This window comes from Styela clava, chromosome 5 (genome assembly GCF_964204865.1).
Source record: "Styela clava chromosome 5, kaStyClav1.hap1.2, whole genome shotgun sequence".
Classification (NCBI taxonomy): Eukaryota; Metazoa; Chordata; class Ascidiacea; order Stolidobranchia; family Styelidae; genus Styela; species Styela clava.
The window spans coordinates 4,120,975-4,143,609 of record NC_135254.1 but is presented as its reverse complement, the minus strand read 5'-3'; the positions used below and the strand labels follow the sequence as shown (position 1 = coordinate 4,143,609).

The following is a 22,635-nucleotide window of genomic DNA, read 5'->3' as shown; positions in this document are numbered from 1 at the left end:
AATCATTTGGTTTGTAGTAAATCACTCGAACTGTACAAAAATGGGAATGCAGCTTGCGCATTATATCAGAAAGCGGTTCATTAGAAATTTAATAAATATTATAGTATTCATAGAGAGGGAGGTAAGGTTCCAAAATAGGTAAAGGGGGAAGTAAATAAAAAGGTTGAGAATCACAGACTTAGAATCAAATTAAATTGCGTACTGACACCAGATAAGATGTCATAGTGGTAGCAGTGTTCTGGAGTCGGAGACATTAGTTTGGGATTGGTCAACCCAAATACTTAAAAATTAGTTTCCTTTGTTTCTTGTTTTTAATTTTTCCGCTATAAAAAAATTATTTTTCCACCACTGATTAAGACAGATTTCATAGAAAAAAGTCGCACATAAAATAATTTTGTTCTGCGACCCCCTGAAAAGTGCCCAGGTTGGGAACCACAGATATAGCAGATCTTGGATCCTCAACATTTAGAGAGTGACAACACAACCCAGGTGTTATATAAATCCCGCTCTACTGCTCATAGAATGTATGATAGTATTAAGATATAGGCTACCCACTACCGATATAACCTGGTTTGAAAATTACTTTCAACATAAATCTGCATTCTCCCAATGTCAATACTAGCTATACTTGCATTAAATGTTACTTTGCAAAATTTGTAAATCAATAAAAAACTGCCAAATAATGCATCAGCCTTCGCATAGCTACAAGTTTGTTACGATTGTACTCAAAAATAATGCAACTTGCCATTTATTACCATTTTTAAAAAAATATGCAGTATTTGGTATCATAAGCATAAGTCCTTCATAGTTATGAGACATAACTTATACTTGAAATTAAACTCATCTACCGGCTATTTTTGGTTATCGCATATCCTTGCATATAAGCCGAGTCCCTAACTCAAAAAAAAAGTTGCCAGACTAAGGAATAGGCTTATACGCACAAAACTAGACTGAAAAGATTTCTTTAGGTAGTTTGACAGAGATAGTGAGGATGAATTTGAAGTGGTTTGAGACACTTTTTATCATTATTAAATAAAGACATTAGTGGTTATCATTCTTGATAAATCTCTTCTGCAACCATTTGCTGTGATAGGTTCGTCTGACGTGTTACAATTTGTAGGGTTATATGGTTTGTAGGATATACGGTTATATTAAATAATGACTAATGTATATTCAACAAATTTTCATTGTTTAATTTTCCTGACACTTGATTCAGACCAAAACCACTGCCAAACCATTTAATATGTTATTTAATACGAGCCAGCTCCTCATAATCAAACCAAAATTGTTTGCAAGTTTGGTCCTGATACATACATACCTGATACTTAATACAAAACTGAAATTGGACTGCTGCTCATATTTGCTAGAAAATTCTGTTTTTCAAAAGTGTCATTTTTTTCGGATTGCCCACAAATTATTATCATTATTTTATTCAGTTTGCTAGCTTACACCAAGCTATATATCTATATACTGAAGCTGAAGAATATGAATGCAGGGTTTGCAATACAAATTGCGGAATTGATTTTACTAGCAACAATCTTGGATATTTTAACTAATTTGTTATTGCCTAATTCTCTGATGTTTCTATCAGGTTAGCTTTAAGCATGACCGACAACAGTATGATTTATTCTCATGTTTTAAACTATTTTACAATATTATATTTATTCTACTGATATAGCCAATTACGGTATAAGTTTTCGGCAGCATGAACTTGATGGATATGCGGAAGTTCTTATTCTTCCTGGTACATGTTGTGATGGTGAATTGTCACTATATGGTGATCAAGAGCTATTATGACATCATTGTCAAGCACATTGCGTTGAGGACATTCTTGAAGGACATTCGGATAGTGAAGCTGGTCGAGCTAACATGTCTCTCGCTGGATACCGGTATACTCTAATATACTTTTCAGTTAACTTGTATAATTTGCGTGCTTGCTTTAGTTATGCATTATAACTGTATAAATAAACACTACAGTAAAGTAGGGTAGTTCTCATAATTCTGTAACCGCTGATCTGTACAGCTTCCTCTACTACACATTTCACACATTTCAAGCAAGCAATTAGTTTAATAAACAATGCCCGTATTCCCATACCAGAGTTGGATTGGTACTGGTAGACTGGTGGCAAAACAACTGGGCGTGTCTCACCAAGGTCATTCATTATCACAACAAATATAGTGATTCAAAGACACCAGTTAAGAATATATGTAAGTAAAACACAAAAAAGACATTCAAGACCACTTAGCCTACAACTACCCACTTTCCTAGCACTGTTACAGCTGTTGTGAATCAAAGTGTCACTTTGTTGTGAATCAAGCAGAAAACAAGGAAATACGGTAATAATCCTGTGGTTTGCAACAAAATCCCACACGGTAAAAAAACTCCCCATTAACAATAATCCTACACAGAATTAAAGTTAATGGATGACAAAACTAATTTAGGCCTATTAAGTAATTAGGTATAATTAAGATTTAGATGTGCTGCTGAATATAGGCTAACGTTCTAGCTATATCTAACAATACTATAAACCTGTACTTACAAACAACGGACTACGTGAAATAACATGGATAATATCGAAGCAACCAACAACCAAAGTCAACTTATGAAAGAGGTGCTAGCGACTTTACAATGCCTGCAAAAACAACAGATAGAACTACAACAAGATATAGCAAAGGAAAAGAAAGCCAGGGCTGAAGTGGAAACCAAATTAGCTAAGATGAAAAATTCTGGCAACGTTCAAGTACCGGCAGGAACCCAAATTGACAATGGAGCTAAGCGAAGTACTAGAAGGCCAAACTTGGAGGTCAACAACATCAGTCCACCGGTACCGGTACCCAATCTTCCGGCAACCAAGCTTGACGCCCTGGAAAACAAATCTAGCTGCATATTAAATAAACTTGAAAGTTTAGCCAAAATAGTTGAACAAATTAAAGAAAGCGCCACAAAAAACGAAATTGCAATCGATAATTTAGAACAATATGGGAGGAGGAACTGTATCTTACTGCATGGCTGCAAACGAATACCGAAAGCAGGTCATTATGGACAATTTGAAACATATGTGGCTAATACGCTAAACTCGGCCTTGAAATTAGAATGGCCTATACAATATGGAGATATAGACGTTACACATATTCTCCCAGCTGATGGCAAAGGAAACGTTCCTATAATAGTTAAATTTGTACGTCGCAGCACCAAAAATATGATTTACTCCATGAAAAGAAGACTTAAAAAGACTGGACTATCAATTACCGAATCGCTGACAAAACGTCGAGTCGAACTTCTCACCGAAGCAAGAAGAGTTCTCGGACTTAAGAATGTTTGGACTATGAATGGAGACATATATGGATTTCATAACGGTAAGAAAATAATTATTAGAACCACATCAGATATTATGATATAAGTAAGATACCGTAAAACTACAGACTATGAATTATTGATATGCTAGAACAGCCCAAATTCTCATTGTAAGCACTAAACACAAGAGCAACTTTTGTTTATTTACTTTTGTTTATCTTTTTTGCCCATATGAATGTTAATAAGAGAGATTTACCATGTCGTGGATGCCCAAAATCTGTAAACAATAGGGAAAAGGGGATCTACTGTGATAAATGTAATCGTTGGATTCATCTAAAATGTAGTGGTTTAAATTTACAAGAGTTTCGTAAACTATGTAATGAACCAAATGATATACCTTGGTACTGTAGACTTTGCCTACGAAATAGCCTGCCATTCAGCTCGTTATCTAATACAGAAGTAAATGACCTATGCCTGAATAATGACCCTTCCTCGACTCTGACCCCAGAAATTCTTAACGAATTTTTTACTGAGGCTTCGTTACTGAATATTGATAATGATGAAATAAGCGATTCCACAAAAATTTGTATGTCTGATTGTCAATATCTTTCTGCCGCTAATTTAGATATCCTATGCAGTGATAACTTGAACCCACTTGTCACAATGTGTATTAATATGCGTTCCTTGGCCAACCCAAGAAACTTTTCAAAACTTGAAGCTCTTATAGCCTCAATGACAGTCTGCCCAGATTTAATAGCAGTCAATGAAACATGGCTAAAACCAAATCAGATAGGATCCCACATGAACCTGGGTGACTATACTTTTTTATCAAATCCTCGAGTGACTTCGAAAGGTGGGGGTGTTGGCCTATACATCAAAAAAAATATTACCTTCAAGGCTAGACCTGACATTTCAATTATGAATGAGCGAATTTTTGAATCCACTTTCGTAGACATTTATTCAAAGGATAGAATTGTGACGTGTGGAACAATTTACAGATCTCCCTTATCAGATAGTCAAAGCAATAATCAATTTATTAGTATTCTGGAATCGACACTCCAAACCTTATCGAAAAATTGTATTATCATGGGAGACCTCAATTATAATCTTCTGGAAACAAACAAGACTGTAGATGAATTTTGTGAGCTGATGAATTCGGCTTCATTTTACCCTGTGGTGTCAAAGCCAACTCGAATCACTCAAAGCAGCTTTACAATCATTGACCATATTTGGACAAACATCTTCGATTGTAAACCCCGCAGTGCAATGATAGTGGATCCTATTTCAGACCACCTGCCAGTCCTGGTTTGCATTCCATTAAGAAAAAAACTTCGCAAGGCAGAAAACGAATACTTCAGGCAATATAATATCTCAAATTTAGATAATTTTAAACTCATGTTAGAACAAAGTGACTTTTCTGCTGTGTTCAGCAAAACAGATCCTGATATAGCCTTCAGAACTTTTAATGAGTATTTTTCTGAATCTTTTAAAACTTGCTTCCCTCTGAAGAAAAGAAATATTAAAAATAATAATAAATGGTTTGACAAGGAACTCTTAAAAATGCAGAAAAAAAAAGCATAAACTATACAAAAACTATCTTACTGAAAAATCAGAGCAGACCAAATTTAAATATTCAGAATGCAAGAAAAAATATGAGAAATTGATAACTGCTAAGAAACAAAATTTTTACAAGTCATTACTAGGTAGACATCGTAATGATCTTAAGAAAACTTGGCGTACTATGAACGATGCTTGGGCGTTCTAAACCAAATCTAACAAAAGTATTTTCTATTAACGGCCAGGAAACCTCGGATCCTGTCGAAATAGCAGATCATTTTAATTCGCACTTTTCTACAATTGGAAATAAAATGGTCGAACGGTTTACTCATACTAGAAGGGATGACTTTAAGCAATATATGGGGCATCGCAGTAAAACCTCCATGTTTCTTGCCCCGACAACAGCTTTCGAAGTCCAAAATATTCTGAAATCTTTTCGACCCAAAACCAGTTGTGGAACAGATGAAATTCCCTTTAAAGTTATACGAATGATGCCCTGGAATTGTATTTGTGCTCTCGCACATATCTTTAACTGCTCATTACAATCTGGTAAATACATAAACCAGTTCAAATTATCCAAAGTTATGCCATTGTTCAAAAAAGGAAATGCAAAAGATGTAAAAAACTACCGACCGATCAGCTTACTTCCCGCATTTTCAAAAATTCTAGAAAAAATTATGTACAAACGACTCAACCATTTCCTAGACCAAAAAAATTTCTTTTATTCACAAGAATTTGGCTTTCGTCAAAATCATTCAACATCTCATGCAACATCCCTGCTTGTCAGTAAAATTCTAGAAGGATTTGATAAGAATGAGTATACTCTCAGTATGTTCTTGGACCTTTCCAAGGCATTTGATAGTATTGACCATGACATATTACTAGCCAAATTGCACCATATTGGCGTTAGAGGTCAGAGTTATAATTGGTTTAAAAGCTACTTATCAGGAAGGAAACAAGTAGTTATATACAATGAGGTAGCATCTAGCACATACTGTAATTTGACTGTAGGTACTTTACAAGGTTCTATTTTGGCTCCATTATGTTTTTCAATCATTATTAACGACTTTCCGAATTCTCTTCTTCACTCTGATATCATACTTTTTGCTGATGACTCAACGCCATATCTTCGAGGCAAAAACTTGCCTGAACTTTTGACCAAGGCAAATACCGACTTAGAAAATATTCAAGCTTGGTTGTCTGCGAACAAACTCACTATTAATGTCGATAAAACTAAATATATGATATTTAGCACGCCGAAGCAAAAGTGTCCAACTCTGCAACAAAATTTGGAATTAAATGGAATAAATATAGAAAGAGTTAATCAGACTCGCTTTCTGGGTGTAATGATCGATGATAAATTGTCTTGGAAACAACACACCAATATGGTTCTATCGAAAACAAGGTCGTCTCTTAGTGCCATTACGAAAATAGCCAACTACTTAAATACATCTTGTTTAATATCTCTATACCACTCTCTGATAGAAAGCCATATTCGTTATTGTGCCTCAGCTTATGTTCATCGCCAATCGTCCATTCTCAAAAAAATTCAAAGTGTTTGCAATCGCTTTATTAGAAGAGTTTTTCATAGAGGTAATCGCGAAAAAATTGATGACTTATTTAAAGAGCATAGGCTACTACGAGTTGTGGATTTAGCTAAATTCGAACTATGTAATATGATGTTCTCTTGTCACATTGGAGAGCTTCCGTCCAGCCTGAACAGCCTGTTCCAAGCAAACCCAAATTCAAACAGCAGAAATAAAGATAATTTTTTTATTCCATTTGTCAGTAAAAGTATTTCACAAGAATCAATCGCAGTATGTGGACCAAAAGCTTGGAATTCCCTACCCGATGACATCAAAAATTCAAAATCGAACTCAGAATTTCGTTCCAAACTTAAACAATATATATCATCATCATATTAGCAATTTTCTCTGCTTTGAACATGTTACTGTTTGGAGATTATTTTTTCAAGGTCAGTTCAACACTGAAAGGGAGAGCTGTTGATTATTTGGATTGAATGAACTATCAGGAAACTGTCCTCCTCTTCAGTCACCATAGACCAGCTGACAATTTCAATAACTCCACAGGATACCTCACCCGGATTCAATATAGAACAATGGACTGAATTAATAACTAGCACACCATTCTAATTTCATTATCATGCGTAATTAGACAACAACAAAAGCACAGCAATTTAGGTTATAGATAGAATGCTCAAATAGTAGGGAGTAGGGACAATGGTTCTTGTTTGAGTAGCATGCTGTTCAATTTATTTCCATTGTTGCTACCTATCACCGAATCACACTTTTTCTTCTGCTCATCCCAGGATACCATATAATTTTATTATTTTAATTTACATTGGAAAAACCATGACATGGTAAAATGGCTTCTCTTTATAACTTATCATGCCCTATCCCACTGTACCTTTATACCTTTCTAATCTTCTGGCTGAAATGCAACCATAATAGGTTTTGTGGAAATGCTTTTTATTAATTTTTTTTATTTTTTATTTTTTGAAACTTCATTGTTTTTGGCTGAATCCAGAATTTCAAAAAAAACCTTATAATAGTGAGTCATTTGATACATACCTTTTTTATCATATTTCGCCAAAACCTGTAGGGTCACATTTTGGCCAAAACAGCCATAGACCACTTATAACACTGTCGCCCTTGAGTGGTGCATACCATATATGTACACACCCTTTAAACTTGACCATTCCCGCGTTTTATAGTATGTGGTATCATCACTCAATGGTATTGTACATTCATCCAAATTCTTAATTTTTTTAAAAAAAAAAAAAAAAAAATTATTACTATATTCATATGCATTGTGTTTCATGTTGTGTTGTGTCTCTATTTATAGATGTTGTTTTGTCTAACAAACTCCTTTGTACAAACAGTTTTGTACACTCCACCCATATCCCTGTTACCGCATCCACCCACCCTCCTCGCACAACTGCCTGTATAAAGGACCATATTGTACATATTTGATTTACCCTATTATAATTTATATAAATCAAAGGGGTGTATGCCGCACATCTGTGTTTTAGGCCAATATGGTCTTGTGCATACATCCCGTCTTCAGTATTTATAAGTACTTACGCTTTTATATTGCTTTTACGAGACGAATAAACATACATACATACATATTCGCAAAACAAGAAAAACTATTCAAGAAAGAACAGATTTTTGGAGAACACTATGATTGTATGAAAAATATATGCAAGCCTGAAGGTTTAATTAAAAACAAAAAAAAATAAGATCAGCAACTTGCCAACAAATTTGAAAAAAGATTTTTAATAGTAATTGGGGTCACAAGTTAAAATATTAAAGAATGGTGGGCAACAAAGTGTAACTTTATGAGTAAAAAGTTCGTGAGTAAAAAAATCAAAAATCAGTTTTACTCACATTCAGTGCAAACTCAACAACTTGGGATCAAATTCAAATATTACTCCCCAAGTTGGTTTTGAAAGTAATTTTATTCAATCATGTGTTTCATTCGCTACTCTGTAGAAGCTTTGAAAATCAACAAAAAAGTGGTTGTTTTCATATTTGGCTGAAACGAAAATTTGAGACAGTGATTTTAAAAAACATTTGAAGTCACGAGTATCATATAATAAATGATCAGAGATAAAGTGTGACTTAAGGTTATATAGGCCTTTAAAATGTTAATGAAAATAATTTTTTTGTGTATTCCAGTATTCTGCTTGCCTATTAGAAAATCAATGTCAAGAGAATATGGAGCTAATCATTCAATGAATTTAATTTTGATTGTAAAACACAAAATAATGTAATAACAGCAAACTACCCGAAAGGCAAACATAACTTAGGATGAAGTTGAATACGTATGCGCACCTTAACCATCCAACATGACAATTACAATCTAAAAAAATTATGAGATTTAGAGAATTTTGAAATAAAAATATGCGTAACAACTAACAAGGCAAGTGATTTCCAGCAAAACTGAACAAAACCTGGTGTCCATAGTTTGCAGTGGACACATGAAACATGTTATAAAAAATAAATTCAAACATGTCTAGTTTCAAACCAGCAATCCATCTCAGCATGACATTTGTCCTTCATACTAATATAGATTGGTTTAAGAAGCACACAAACGCATATCACAATTCAAATTTCATTATATTAGAGAATCTATAAAATGCTATAGAAATTTGATGCAATATTTGTTCATGTTTTCACTCCCAACAGGGCAAACAGACACTGACATGTAAAGAGCTAATCTTCTTGAAACAACCTAAATATTTTTTGGGGTCGATATTGTCTACTCAATTTATTACACACTAGATGAGGTGGTGTGCATGGAGTCAAAGATGTGTAATACATGTTAACTACTGAGCCATCGCTTCTGATTGTTAGGGCATACACGATCTAAACTTTTCGTGAATAACTAGTCTGTTGTTATCACTGGTTTGGGGATAATAATGCATGTTTATCTATGTAGGGACATGCTGTGTCTTCTAGTTTCGCAGAGTTGAGAAGCTAGTTATGATAGACAGAAACTTTTATGGCCACCGCACATTAGGAAACATGATGATTCCTAAAGAATCTAGTCAAACAAATGTTGGTTTAGCATAGTTAAAATTGGACCAAGTTGGTACACTCATGTCATGAATAATTCATGATAGTTTGCTGTAAGTGTTTATTTTGAACCAGTTCTTTAGTGGCTGATTATAGCGCTGAGCTTAGTTCAGTACAGGGGAATGAAACTAGTCTAGAAAGTCACGCCCACATTAATAAAACAAACAAAGTTAATCGCGTTTCGAGTTTCTGCAGCTTCACGCTCTATTGCGATCACTTGATTTGCGCGGAGCTTGGTGAAGACGGTGGTATGTGCACAAAATGTCTCGCTCTATATTTTTAGCACAGCAGCCTATGGGCCTAGCCCTAGTATTTCATTAAATTGGTTCAATTCTTTAATCAAATGCCGGTTGTCTATCTTAAGCTCGGTCTCTTTAGTTTATTTCAAGATAGATTAGATTTACTTTTCGGCTTCAACTAGTATTTCCCCCTCAAGACAACGCAGGTACGGTACGGTAACTTGGCGTTCTATGAAACACCTCAATACTGCAATATTCTACCCGATTATCGTAACCTAGGGCCTAGGCTACTTTATTTCTTATGTTCTGTGAGTCCGGTACTGGGTTACGATCTTTTTAGTTACACAACCTTCAATACTATTATAACTTACGACTAACATACCAGCACTATAGTCTGATAGTATTCACAGATTTACCAAACTCCAAAAGTAACAATTTCTTTTTTTTAAGTCAACTCGTTTTATCTCTTCTTTACGTTTTTGTATTACTTTTTTTAGAATTGCATAATTTGTATTATACTGTTATAGGCTATTTATTCACATCACTCATCAACATGAGTAATCGTTGTTGCATTCCAGTATGTTCAAGATTGTAATTTTATATAAAAAGAGAGAAATATTCAACAAAGCCTCACAGTCGCGTCTTTGAATTGGTGCAATACTCAAGATGCACGCCAACTTTGAATAGATCTTCCCCAAAAAAGAGGAAAGTAGCTGAAAAAATATGTCATAAAAATTTGCAAGACTGGAAAAAAAGTGCATCAACTTATTCACCTTCCAACTGGCAATACCAGGATTTAGAAGACAATATTCAATTTTTTCTCAAGACCTAATCAGCTGCAGAACAATCAAGTTTAGCTATAAACATTGATTCAGAGTTGGAGATCGGTGCAATTTATCATGGCTGGACTAGTGTAACATTGGAAGTCCTAAATAATATTAATGTTACTGGGGCCAATAGTTAGTTTTTGTATTGTGTGTACCCCCTTTCAAAGTTAGCTCCTGTGTATTACCGCTAGTGGGCAGTGGTTCACTGATGTGTATTCCTAGTTACCGCAAGGCTCTTCGGCAAGAACCTGAAACCGGGAGCGCACATAGTAAATTTGCTTATCTACTTTATCTGTTTATCGTAGAACTATTGGTTGGATAGACACAATTGTCATTTACCGCAATCAATTCCTGTATAGTTGCTTAATTGGATTACATTTAATAACTGAATACTCTGTTTAACTGTGGATTTACTTGGATTAAAATATCATTTCAAACAACAATATCAGAGCTGCATATTTCCAGTGTATCATAGACAGCAAGACAGGTTTTGGGAGCGCGTATAAATGCATTGCGGTCATAGTCTATTTGCGGGGCTATTGAACTAAGTTGGACTTTGGCTACCGTAACAGTAAATGACAAAGTCTATCAGCCTTTGAAGTATTTGGTTGTATTAAGAAGAGTGGAAGTAATTGACAACATATCTTCCAGCCTTTAGTAGAAAGGCGTAACAGTAAATGACAAAGTCTATCAGCCTTTAGAAGAGTGGAAGTTCCAGCTTGGAGGCCTGAGTACTGTTGTGAAAGGAAAAAGTAGATTATCAGTGGTGACAGCACTGATAAAAGCTGAAGAGTTTCCCTAGTCATTTAACTTCCAGGAGTTTACAGTAACTGACTGGCAACAGTGTTGCTTTCCGTTTGGGTGACAGTGTAAACAGATTTATTTCATGATGAAATCTGCGCGAAAAAGGTTTGCAAAAGGTAAACTTGTAACTTCTGAGCCAGCATCCATGGAACATGGTGATATTGTAAACATTACAAAGAGAAAGATCAGACCGTCATCGAAAGTTGTGGAAAATAGGAAACAAGAGTTTGATCAACAGAGGCAAATCTAAAGGCGTATCTAAACTTTGTCAGAAGCTTGTGAAACTATGCGAAACAGCAAAGCATGTTAGCCATATCCTAAGAGCATCATCTGCAATGCGTGCATCTTCACGGGAATTAATGGAGATGTGGTCAGCGCTTGAAGAGATGGTGTCAAGAAAGGAGAGGACATCTTTGTTTCGGGGTATTCAACAAGTGGACAGAGAAGTGAAAGATGCGACTAGGATTGCTGAAGAAACTGTTGATAATCTCATGGAAAAGAGAGATGAAAGTTCATCCAGAAGCTCCACATATCGGACATCTGCATCTAGTAATGTTAGTCGTAAATCAGAAAAGATTGCTCTTGACAGTAAGCAAGAATGGTATGATTTACAGAAGGATGTTGGGGAACTCGAAGTTAAAGTAAAATCCGTGGAAGAAGAAAAGTTGCTCAATCTTCAAGCACTACAGCTGGAATATCAAAGAAAAATGAAGATTTTGGCTGATGAAAGTCAACTTCAAATGCATAAGTTAATGCAGCAAAGCCAGTTGGAATTGCACTTGCACAAGAAGGAACTCGAGTCGAAGAAGGCAAGAGCACAAGTTTGCAAGAAGGTCCAGCAAGTTGAAAATCCTTTCGGGTTGAATGAAGAAGATTTTATTGCAAATTCAAGTAGTCAACAATCACAGATCTTGAAATCAGATTGGGATCATAGTTTGAAAACAATTCATGGAGAAGATAACTCAAATGATATTGTATGTGAGAATATTAATTTAGGTATGAATTCACAACATGCAAATGCTTTTCAGCATTCTCCATCAGGTGCGTACACTACATTTGTTTCTCCTGAAGTTAACATGAATAGTGTTTCTCATTTAAATAATGATTTAAGTGCATGTTTGAGAGAGTTGGCAATATCAAATAGTATGCTAGGCAATGCATATGCTTTGCCACAAATTAAAGTTGATATTTTTGATGGTAATCCATTAAAATTTCCTGCCTGGGAATCTGATTTTGATGCTCTTATTGAAGCTAAAACTACCAATGTACGCCAAAAACTTAATTTACTCAGTCAACATTTATCAGGGGATCCTAAAACAATGATTCAAGATCTTGTGTTGTTACAGTCTGATACTGCGTATGCAGAAGCAAAGGAAAAATTGAAGTCAAGATATGGCAATGAAAGTGTCATATGTAAAGCATTTCTTGAAAAATTGGCATCATGGCCAAGAATTAGATTTCGTGATGCTGCTGGAATTCAGAGATATGGTGATTTCCTTGACCAAGTCAAAGTTGCAAAACATAAGATCAAAGATCTGGAGGTACTTGATTTTTCTGTTGAAAGTGTAAAAGTAATTGAACGTTTACCAACCTATTTGCAAGATGCTTGGCGTGGTACTGTTAAAAATTGGAGATCAAAATATGGAAAAAATAGCTATCCACCTTTTGATGAAATTGTTAAATTTGTAAATGAAGCGTCAGAAAAGGAGAATATTCCTGAGCTTGAACATATGAACAAAAATCGTGAATATGTGAAGTCATATGATGACAGGGAAAAGAAAAGTAAGTCTTTTTCCAGTTATAGAAGTGCACAGAATGCGAGAGCATATGCTCATAAAGTAGAAAATATGAATGCGAACAAATGCCCATTTTGTAGTGTTTGTCATCATATAGATGATTGTGATGAATTTGGTAAATTGTCAATAAAGGACAAGAAGACCTTTTTTCTGAAAGAGAGACTGTGTTATGGATGTGGTTCTAATAGAGGTCACAGGGTTAATTTTTGTAAGCAGAGGGTTACATGTAAGATTTGCAATAGGTTACATTTGACTGCCCTCCATGTGGTTAAAACTCTTGATAAAAGTGATTCTAAATGTACTCAAGTTTGCACCATAGAAGGTCAAAGTGGTGGCAAACATAATTCTATGATTGTTCCAGTATTTGTGAGAAATAGTAAAAATCCATCTAAGGAAATCCAGTGCTACTGCATATTAGATGATCAATCTAATTGTTGTTTTGTTTCTGAGGAATTGCAAAAGCAACTTGATGTGAAAGGTGTACAGACACAGTTAAAACTCTCTACGATGATGAAATCTGGAGCGTTGGTGTCTTCGCAGAGAATCAGAGGACTACAGGTGATGAGTATGGATCGTCAAGTAAAGATAGATATTCCACAAGCTTATACTCGTGAGCAAGTACCTGCGAGCCCTTCACAAATTCCAAAACCTGAAGTTGCCAAACAGTGGAAACATTTGGAGAAAATTGCAGACAAACTTATGCCTTATGATTCAAAATTGAAGGTCAGTATTCTCATTGGTAGTAACATTCCTAGTGCGGTAAGGCCTCGTGACATAATTCATGGACGGGAAAATGATCCATATGGTCAAAAGTCTATATTGGGTTGGGGAATAATTGGAAATGTTTGCAAAAATGGCAAACGTGATGATAAAAGTTCAATATCTCATCGTGTCGAAGTGACACAAGATTGTTCCACAGCGGAAAATCTGTTAGAGAGCAATGGTAAATCATCATTTGTATTTTCCACAAAAGTAAAAGAAATTGTAAGTCCTCAACAGCTCAATCAGATGATGGAAATAGATTTTGTTGATCACAAAAGTAAGCATGAAAATATGTCAATTGAGGATCAAAGGTTTGTGAAAATACTTTCTGGAAATGTTATTAAATGTGACAATGGAATGTATGAAATGCCTTTACCATTGAAATGTGACCAAGTTAAATTACCGAATAACAAGCCCATGGTATTGAAACGAGTAATGCAATTGAAAAAACGATTTGAAAAGGATTCAGAGTATAAAAGTAAATATGTTGAATTCATGGAAGATATGATAAAAAATTATGCTGAAAGGGTGCCAGAAAATAGACTTGTTGTTAGTGATGGAAAAGTTAATTATGTGCCACATACTGCTGTTTTTCATAGTAAGAAGAAAACCATCAGAGTTGTTTTCGATTTGAGTGCTTTGTATAAAGGAGAATGCATTAATGATCATTTGCTCACTGGACCAGATCTTATGAGTGGAATGACAGGAATTTTGTGCCGATTTCGGAAAGAGGAAATTGCTGTAATGGGAGACATAAAAGGTATGTTCCATCAGTTTGTTGTACGAGAACAAGACAGAGATTTGTTGAGATTCTTTTGGTGGAATAATGGTAACACCGAATCAGAATTAACTGAGTATAGAATGACTCGACATCCATTTGGTGCTCGTAGTAGCCCAGGTGTTGCAATGTATGGATTGAAATTAGCTGGAGATGATGGTGAAAAGGCATTTGGGATAGAAGCAGCTGATTTTGTGAGAGATAATTTTTATGTGGATGATGGTTTACAGTCTCTCGAAACTGTTAATGAAGCTAAGTTGCTCATTAAAAATAGTACTTCTCTGTGTGCCAAAGCAGGTCTAAAGTTGCATAAATTTGTGTCGAATCGGAGAGAAGTCATAGAATCTATTCCTGAATGTGATCGGGCTAGTAGTGTAAAAACAATTGATTTGAATAATGATCCACTTCCAATTGAGAGAGTTCTAGGTATGCTGTGGGATGTGAATGATGATGTTTTTCGCTATCATTTGCAATAGAAAAATCAACCACGAACCAGAAGAGGATTTCTATCAATTGTGAGTTCTATATTTGATCCAATGGGATTTCTGTCACCTGTGATATTGGAAGGTAAGAAAATTTTGCAGGAACTTTGTAAAAGCAAAATTGATTGGGATGATCCTATCCCAGAGAATGTACAACCAAGAGTCAATGCATGGATTGACGACTTACATGGCATTGATAATTTAACAATTAGCAGATGCATCAAACCACCAAATTTTGGAGTAGTGAAAGTTGTTGAAATGCATCATTTCTCAGATGCATGTCAGTCTGGTTATGGTCAATGTTCATATGTCAGATTGGTGAATGAAAATGGAGATTCACACTGCACCTTGCTCATGGGGAAATCTCGTGTTGCTCCGTTGAAGCAAATTTCCATTCCAAGGATGGAATTGACAGCAGCTACAATTTCTGCACGAATGAGCAGATATTTACGGGAAGAACTAAGGTATGAAAATATTAAGGAATATTTTTGGGTTGATAGTATGGTGGTGCTGGGTTATGTGAACAATCCAGTGAAAAGATTTCATGTATTTGTTGCAAATAGGATACAACAAATTCTTGATGTGTCTGATGTTAGTACATGGTTACATGTTGAATCTAATCAAAACCCAAGTGATTTGGCAAGTCGTGGTATATCAGTAAAAAAGTTAATTGCTGATTCAAAATGGTGGAATGGTCCTGAGTTTTTGCAATGTAAAGGAGCTTATGAACCACCAGAAGTTTCCTATGTACCAAATGATAAAACAGATGCCTTGTTGAAACATGAAATGAAAAAGGCAACAGCGTTCATAACAGTTGAAAAAGAGAATACTGTTGGGTATAATTTTGATATTGATAGACTGGACATATTTTCTTCTTGGTTCAAAGCCAAGCGAGCTGTGGCCAACTGTATTCGATTTTGTCACAAGCTGAGAAAAGTTGATTGTGCGAATAATTTGGAAGTTGAAAATTTGTCGATTTCAGAGAAAGTAATTATCAGATGTTTACAGCAAATTCATTTTTCAGAGGAAATAGAGCAGCTGCAAAGTTGTGCAGTTTCTGGTGCAATTTTGGATCGAGCCAAAATTAAAATTCGAAACAAACTTAGCCGAAGTTCAATTTACAAATTGGATCCATATATCGATGAAGATGGACTAATTCGTGTAGGTGGTAGAATAGGGAGAGCAAATATGCCCATGGATTGTAAGCATCCATTGCTTTTGCCAAGGCATTCTCATGTTACTAATTTGATTATTCGTCATTTTCATATGAAAGTTCATCATATGGGACGCGGAATGACACTGAATGAGATACGTCAAAATGGGTATTGGATTGTTGGAGGCACCTCAGCTGTGTCACAATTTATAACTTCATGTGTTGCATGCAGACGTATCCGAAGACCTCTTGAGGTTCAAAGGATGAGCGATCTTCCAGAGGATCGTGTGAATGAAGCAGCCTTATTTGATTATTCAGCTGTTGATGTTTTCGGCCCTTTTGAAATAAAGGAGCGTAGATCTATTTTAAAGAGATATGGTATAATATTCACTTGTTTATCTTCCAGAGCAGTTCATTTAGAGTCTGCAAATTCATTAGATACAGATTCATTTCTCAATGCCTTGAGGAGATTCCTAGCAAGACGAGGAACAATTAAGCAGTTGAGAGCAGATTGTGGAACAAATTTTATTGGAGGAAGAAACGAATTACTAAAAGCTATTGGTGAGATAGATCAATGCAAGGTCAGAGAATATTTATTGTCTAATGAGTGTGATTGGTTCGAATTCAAGTTTAATGTTCCAAAATGTAGTCATATGCATGGAAGTTGTGAACGTCAAATAAGGACAGTTCGAAATGCTCTGGAGCCAATTATGCAAAAGTTCGGTTCACAGCTTGATGATGAAAGTTTTCGTACTGTACTTGTGGAGGCTGAACATTTGGTTAATTCTAAACCACTTACAGTTTCTAATTTAGGTGATGTGGGTTCACCCGAGCCATTAACACCAAATCATCTTTTGACGATGAAGCCAAAGGTTCTTCTGCCTCCACCTGGACAATTTCAAAGAGCTGATGTATATGCAAGACGTCGATGGAGACGAGTCCAGTACATTGTGAACCAATTTTGGTATCGATGGAGATTGGAGTATCTACAAACACTACAACCAAGAGGGAAATGGACTAAAACTGAACTGAATTTATGTGTTGGAGATATTGTCATAGTGAACGATGAGAATGCCCCAAGAAATGAATGGCAACTTGCCAGAGTTGATGCCTTGTATCCGTCTGAGGATGGCCTCATTCGAAAAGTTAGAGTTCTTGTTGCCGATTGTAATCTTGATTCCAGAGGCAAACGAACAAAAGCGGTGACATACCTCGACAGACCGATACATAAACTTGTGTTGTTGGTTCGTGCAGCCAAAGATGGCGATTCCCCGGACGAGGAGCCAACATCTTAGTTTTATTACTTTTTGTACTGTACATATGTTTCGTTTAAAAAAGTTTTCTTTGTCAACAAAGAACCCTTTTTGGGGAGCCATGTTACTGGGGCCAATAGTTAGTTTTTGTATTGTGTGTACCCCCTTTCAAAGTTAGCTCCTGTGTATTACCGCTAGTGGGCAGTGGTTCACTGATGTGTATTCTTAGTTACCGCAAGGCTCTTCGGCAAGAACCTGAAACCGGGAGCGCACATAGTAAATTTGCTTATCTACTTTATCTGTTTATCGTAGAACTATTGGTTGGATAGACACAATTGTCATTTACCGCAATCAATTCCTGTATAGTTGCTTAATTGGATTACATTTAATAACTGAATACTCTGTTTAACTGTGGATTTACTTGGATTAAAATATCATTTCAAACAACAATATCAGAGCTGCATATTTCCAGTGTATCATAGACAGCAAGACAGGTTTTGGGAGCGCGTATAAATGCATTGCATAGACTATTTGCGGGGCTATTGAACTAAGTTGGACTTTGGCTACCGTAACAATTAATGTAAAAGAAACGACTTTATCAAATATCCTGCATATTATTTGAACATCGATCATTTGTGAGGGGATAACTGGCAGCAGTAATTCCAGTCCTACAACAAGTCAACATTTTGAAGTGTCCTTTTCGAGATCTAATTCTAACACAGCTTAGATTGTTCGTTTTAAGGTATTGCATATTTTTCTGATCATCTGTTTCAAGAATTCACAATGTTCACCACTGGTGTTGATATCATCATGTTAATACCTTGAAAATTTTACAATTTTTTCACTAACAAAGTACTTGAATCAGTAACTTCAGCTTGTTTGTCTGAGCGTAATACCTTCTATTTTTATTTCCATTAACAGTATCATCTTGCGAATGACATAACAACACTGCTATGTGGGCACTTCCTTTGAGCAAAAATAAGAAATTTTTTTTATCATTATTTTAGATCACTAAATCGTGAAATATTTATTTCATCTGGGAAAAGATGGGAACAGTGTTTTGAAGATTTCCCTTGTTTCACTTCTATTACGAGCTCAGGGACTCATAGCCAATTGAATATATATACATACACCTGTCCATAAGTTTCAGTTCCTTTACACAAATTGATGTAAAGTAGGCGAACAAAATTAGTTGAGGAGTGCCCAAATTTATAATTGTACAATTATTATTAGTAAACAAACTTTAATGTGCGAAATTTGGTTCAAAACCTGACATAACTTCGATTCAAAATATTTGAAGATAAACCTTTCTAGTCAAAGAAAATATTGTCTACAATTCAAAAGAAGATATGATGGTTGGATATGATGGCTTTGTTGACTTGGGAGAGTCGAGAAAAAGTTCCTGCACACAATGCACTGCAAGTTTATGCACATGGTTTGATTGGAAAGTTTTCAAAGCACTTGACGTTATCCGCTCAGACCACCTCGCCAGCATTTTCTGGGAATGTGTTGGAGAAGTGGGTTTGGGGCTCATTACAGATGGACTTAGTGCAAACCGTAAAATGTTCTATGAGTTAAATAATTTGAGGATAACTTTCCCATATACATGTTTCAATGAGAGAGAGAGAGAGATTTATTGTTTTGTCAACCGTAAACGAACAATGGTATACAAAATAATATATACAATATACACAAAGTTAATTCGGTATAGACTGGGGGGAGCGATACGACCATAAGGTCATCGGAGTCAGCTCCCCCCAAGTTCACTATTAGGATTCACAGTTAAATGTATATAAATAAGAAATAAAATAAAAAAGATACTCATTGGAGAGTTGACCAGAACTCTTACAGAATATTTTTGAGATTAGGCTATAAGATGGTTGAAGCAATGGCATTTTCAGCTTTTAGGTCTGGGGTTTGACTCCTAGTAGGTCCATTTCATAACATTTTTTTGTTTTGCATGCAATGTAGGAGACTATCTAATAAATACAATACTTATGTATTAAGCTGGTTGAATATTGTTCGTCACATCAAAAATTTCTACTGAAAGATAGAAGCCAGAACATACCAGTGGATACGGTAACTGCCTGAGGCTTGAAATAAGCAATAATTGGAGTGATATAACAGTTAATACATGTATGATTAGGGGAAGATCGAGGACCTTGAAAATTAATCATGAAGCGAATTCTCCAGTCCAGTCTCGGATGATTTCATACTTTGCCAAGATACATTAAATTCAATTGGGCTTCAAATGACAACATGTACAAATCACTTTGCTTGAAATATACATACAGAAAAACTTGGTGCGACAAATGGCAGAAAATTTTCACTATTAAGACATGCAACGGCAAGAACAATATGATACAAAGATGGAAAACTTGATAATGTGACTATTTGATTACAATATTATATTCATAGTGCTTATAATGAAATTGCATATTATATCATTCTTTATAAATAGTACCTTACAGTTTGCTGAACAAATAATCACTATTAATAAATAAATAAATGCCCTTTATTTCAATCCAGAGTGTATCTGTTGGCATTTATTCCTAATCTAGTAAGGATGAAGGGTACACAGAGAGAAAGAAATGAATTAGATTTCGGAAGGCATACTAAAAAATGTACCTAATTACATGGAGTTCGTGATGTCCAGCGAACTGAATATTCGAAATCGGATCAAAAACGATTGTTTTCGGCCAATATAATCTACATAAAGCGGAAATATCCTCACGACCCGATATTTCTCTAGCCTTCATATTGCGATGAAAAAGGGTGTCTCTCCTAATGCCGAGGGTATATATCATGCGTGGTTATGACTGACAAGTTATTATTGGCAGTATATGTTTAGAGAGAGTACATAAGGGAAAAAGAGCAATTTAGTATCCATAGAAAACGATAGTTCCATCAATGCAAATCAATTCGAACATTTCAAGTCAGTAATCGGGAAGCACACATTGTGGAGGTTTTATGATGGCAATACTTAGTATTAACCATCTATTAACAAGACAAATAACTGCACTCTTGCATTCTGATGGCTGGTACAGTAACAATAGGTTCATCTAGGGATATTATCACATCAAACTAGCTACATTTTTGAAATTTTTGGGCAACAGTTTTATTTATATTAATGTTTATTAAAAAATTGCACAAATTTAGACTAGTGATAACAGGGTTAAAAGAGTATATACAGGCCACACATGCCCTATTGAAACTGAATATATAAGAATTGAGTAAATAAGGTATTGGGAGTCTCTGTAATTTTCAACTTTCAACACTCATATTTTAGGGAGGCATGTGATTTCCATACTCCATTGATAACTCTGGAAACATAGTTATACAAAATATCATCAGTATCATTTTAAATGTAACAGCATAATACGTTATTACAATATCGAAATAGGATTTTTGGAGGATATTCGTTTCGACAAATTATACGATTCGAATCAAACAATTATTCGATTTTGGACAGCCTCATGGAGTAAAAATAAATAAATAAAAATAAATTAAAAATCTAATGAAACATTTGATATTGCAAATATCAATCCTAGACAGAGTATGGCTAGGTCATTTTAGAGAAAATTGGACATTCAAGAAGATTTCAATCTTGTTATTTTCAACATGTAAATATAATAATGTAGCTATGCAAGCAATGCAATAATCGAATGATGTATAAAATCTGATTGAATAATTTTGGAGTAAACTTTTCGAATAAATCTCATTTATAGAAATGCAATTTTAAAGAGAAACAATACAACAGTCAATAAACATTTAAGATAATTTTACAAAAGATTGTAAACATATAAGTCTATTGGAAAACAAAAATAATTAAAGTAAGCATCGTATTTAAGTCTTGGCATAGTAAATAATATATTAAAGTCGGTACTCCACAATGCAGGGCATACAGATGCTGAAGTCATCAATAGTTTAAGGTAATGACTATTGATCCAAGGTTACGATTAATCATAGGGATGTTAGAACTGCTCCTGTTACTATTGGCTCAGTCCTACAAAAAGTTTTGAAATACGCAGTGTCAATACTAGCAGCATATGCAGACACATTACCAATCAAATAGATTAATGGATGATGATCGAATAAAACAGCATTTCAGAATATGAAATATTAAAAGCATGGTGTTTGGGGTTGCACACAGTGTAATTGTAATTATAATATGAATATATATGAACAAAATGCATTGATTCATAGATTAAATTTAAGGTTAGGACATAGTGATATCATGACAAATGCACACTATAGGAAATAGTACACGAAGCATATGATTTCAGTTGACCACGTTGCAGAATCATCTTATTTTTGGCAATCATCTTATTTTTGGCAGAAGTAAAGTGAATACGGTAAAGATATAGATATATACATGCATAGCTCAGATATAATTCTACTAATGGTTTGTAAAGATTGGGAGAAGCAGACCAAACACAAGAACAATAGTAAATATATTTGTTCCTGGATCTTGAAATAATGTATAGTGAAAAATAAGTTCATCCAGATGTTATACTGTACACGGTGTAAAAAGTAGGGTCATGAATAAATAGTTTAATGGTTCAATGGGTCTGATCATTTCATTTACTCAAAACAGTACGCAATAATGTGTTTGCGAGTCACGCTGGTTGAATTCGCCTATTAAAAAAGATGACCATTTTCGTGCAGTACCCTTCTTTTTCATCCGAAGAGTTCCGCTCCAGCAAATTGACGGAATCCCACTTGTGCTTACAAAGCTACCTAAAAGTGTGTGTCGAATATGCAGCCCAGGTGCTATCTGAGACTGCTGCAAGATTGATGCAGCAGAGAGGTGGGCCAGAGCTCTTGGTCAGCATGGTCTATAGATAAATGGTTTGATATTATGAATACTTGGCTAAATTTTGGATATAAAAAAGGGTGCTCCCGTAATATGTGTACCAGGTTGGGGTTATCAGGTTGTGCGCTATCTTGGTACACATACTACGGGAGTGCCTAAAAAAGTGCTCCGACCATTCCATAGCATCGGTGAGCTTCTGATTTGGCTTGAAAATAATTTTCATTCCAGAAATACGCAACTGGAATCATCTGTCGCTGGGACAACTCAAACAG

General features: G+C 35.2%; 2 protein-coding genes across 4 annotated transcripts; both read left to right on the top strand.

Moving 5' to 3' along the window:
* The first annotated feature begins 2,449 nt into the window (after positions 1-2,449).
* Positions 2,450-7,092, top strand: LOC144422705 (uncharacterized). 3 transcript variants are annotated; one of them, XM_078112432.1, is made up of 2 exons: positions 2,450-3,357; positions 4,584-4,991. In XM_078112432.1, exons 1-2 carry the CDS (start codon positions 2,565-2,567, stop codon positions 4,874-4,876), a joined length of 1,086 nt encoding a protein of 361 aa, XP_077968558.1. In that variant the 5' UTR covers positions 2,450-2,564; the 3' UTR covers positions 4,877-4,991. The 3 variants fall into 3 exon arrangements, with proteins under 3 accessions (XP_077968558.1, XP_077968559.1, XP_077968560.1); XM_078112433.1 differs by lacking the exon at positions 4,584-4,991 and adding an exon at positions 6,828-7,092 and having other exon boundaries at positions 2,455-3,357; XM_078112434.1 differs by lacking the exon at positions 4,584-4,991 and adding an exon at positions 6,833-6,858 and having other exon boundaries at positions 2,455-3,357.
* Positions 7,093-11,658: 4,566 nt separating this feature from the next.
* On the top strand, positions 11,659-17,706 carry LOC120326741 (uncharacterized). The gene is made up of 2 exons (XM_078112666.1): positions 11,659-15,132; positions 15,244-17,706. Exons 1-2 carry the CDS (start codon positions 11,659-11,661, stop codon positions 17,587-17,589), a joined length of 5,820 nt encoding a protein of 1,939 aa, XP_077968792.1. The 3' UTR covers positions 17,590-17,706.
* The last annotated feature ends 4,929 nt before the right edge of the window (positions 17,707-22,635 follow it).

Bases quoted from the DNA above. Each gene is read 5' to 3' on its own strand.
- LOC120326741 (XM_078112666.1), top strand. From the start codon at position 11,659: ATGCGTGCATCTTCACGGGAATTAATGGAGATGTGGTCAGCGCTTGAA. The intron at 15,133-15,243 runs TAGAAAAATCAA...AAAATTTTGCAG, and splicing joins TTTTTCGCTATCATTTGCAA to GAACTTTGTAAAAGCAAAAT.
- LOC144422705 (XM_078112432.1), top strand. From the start codon at position 2,565: ATGGATAATATCGAAGCAACCAACAACCAAAGTCAACTTATGAAAGAG. The intron at 3,358-4,583 runs GTAAGAAAATAA...ATCCTATTTCAG, and splicing joins CATATATGGATTTCATAACG to ACCACCTGCCAGTCCTGGTT.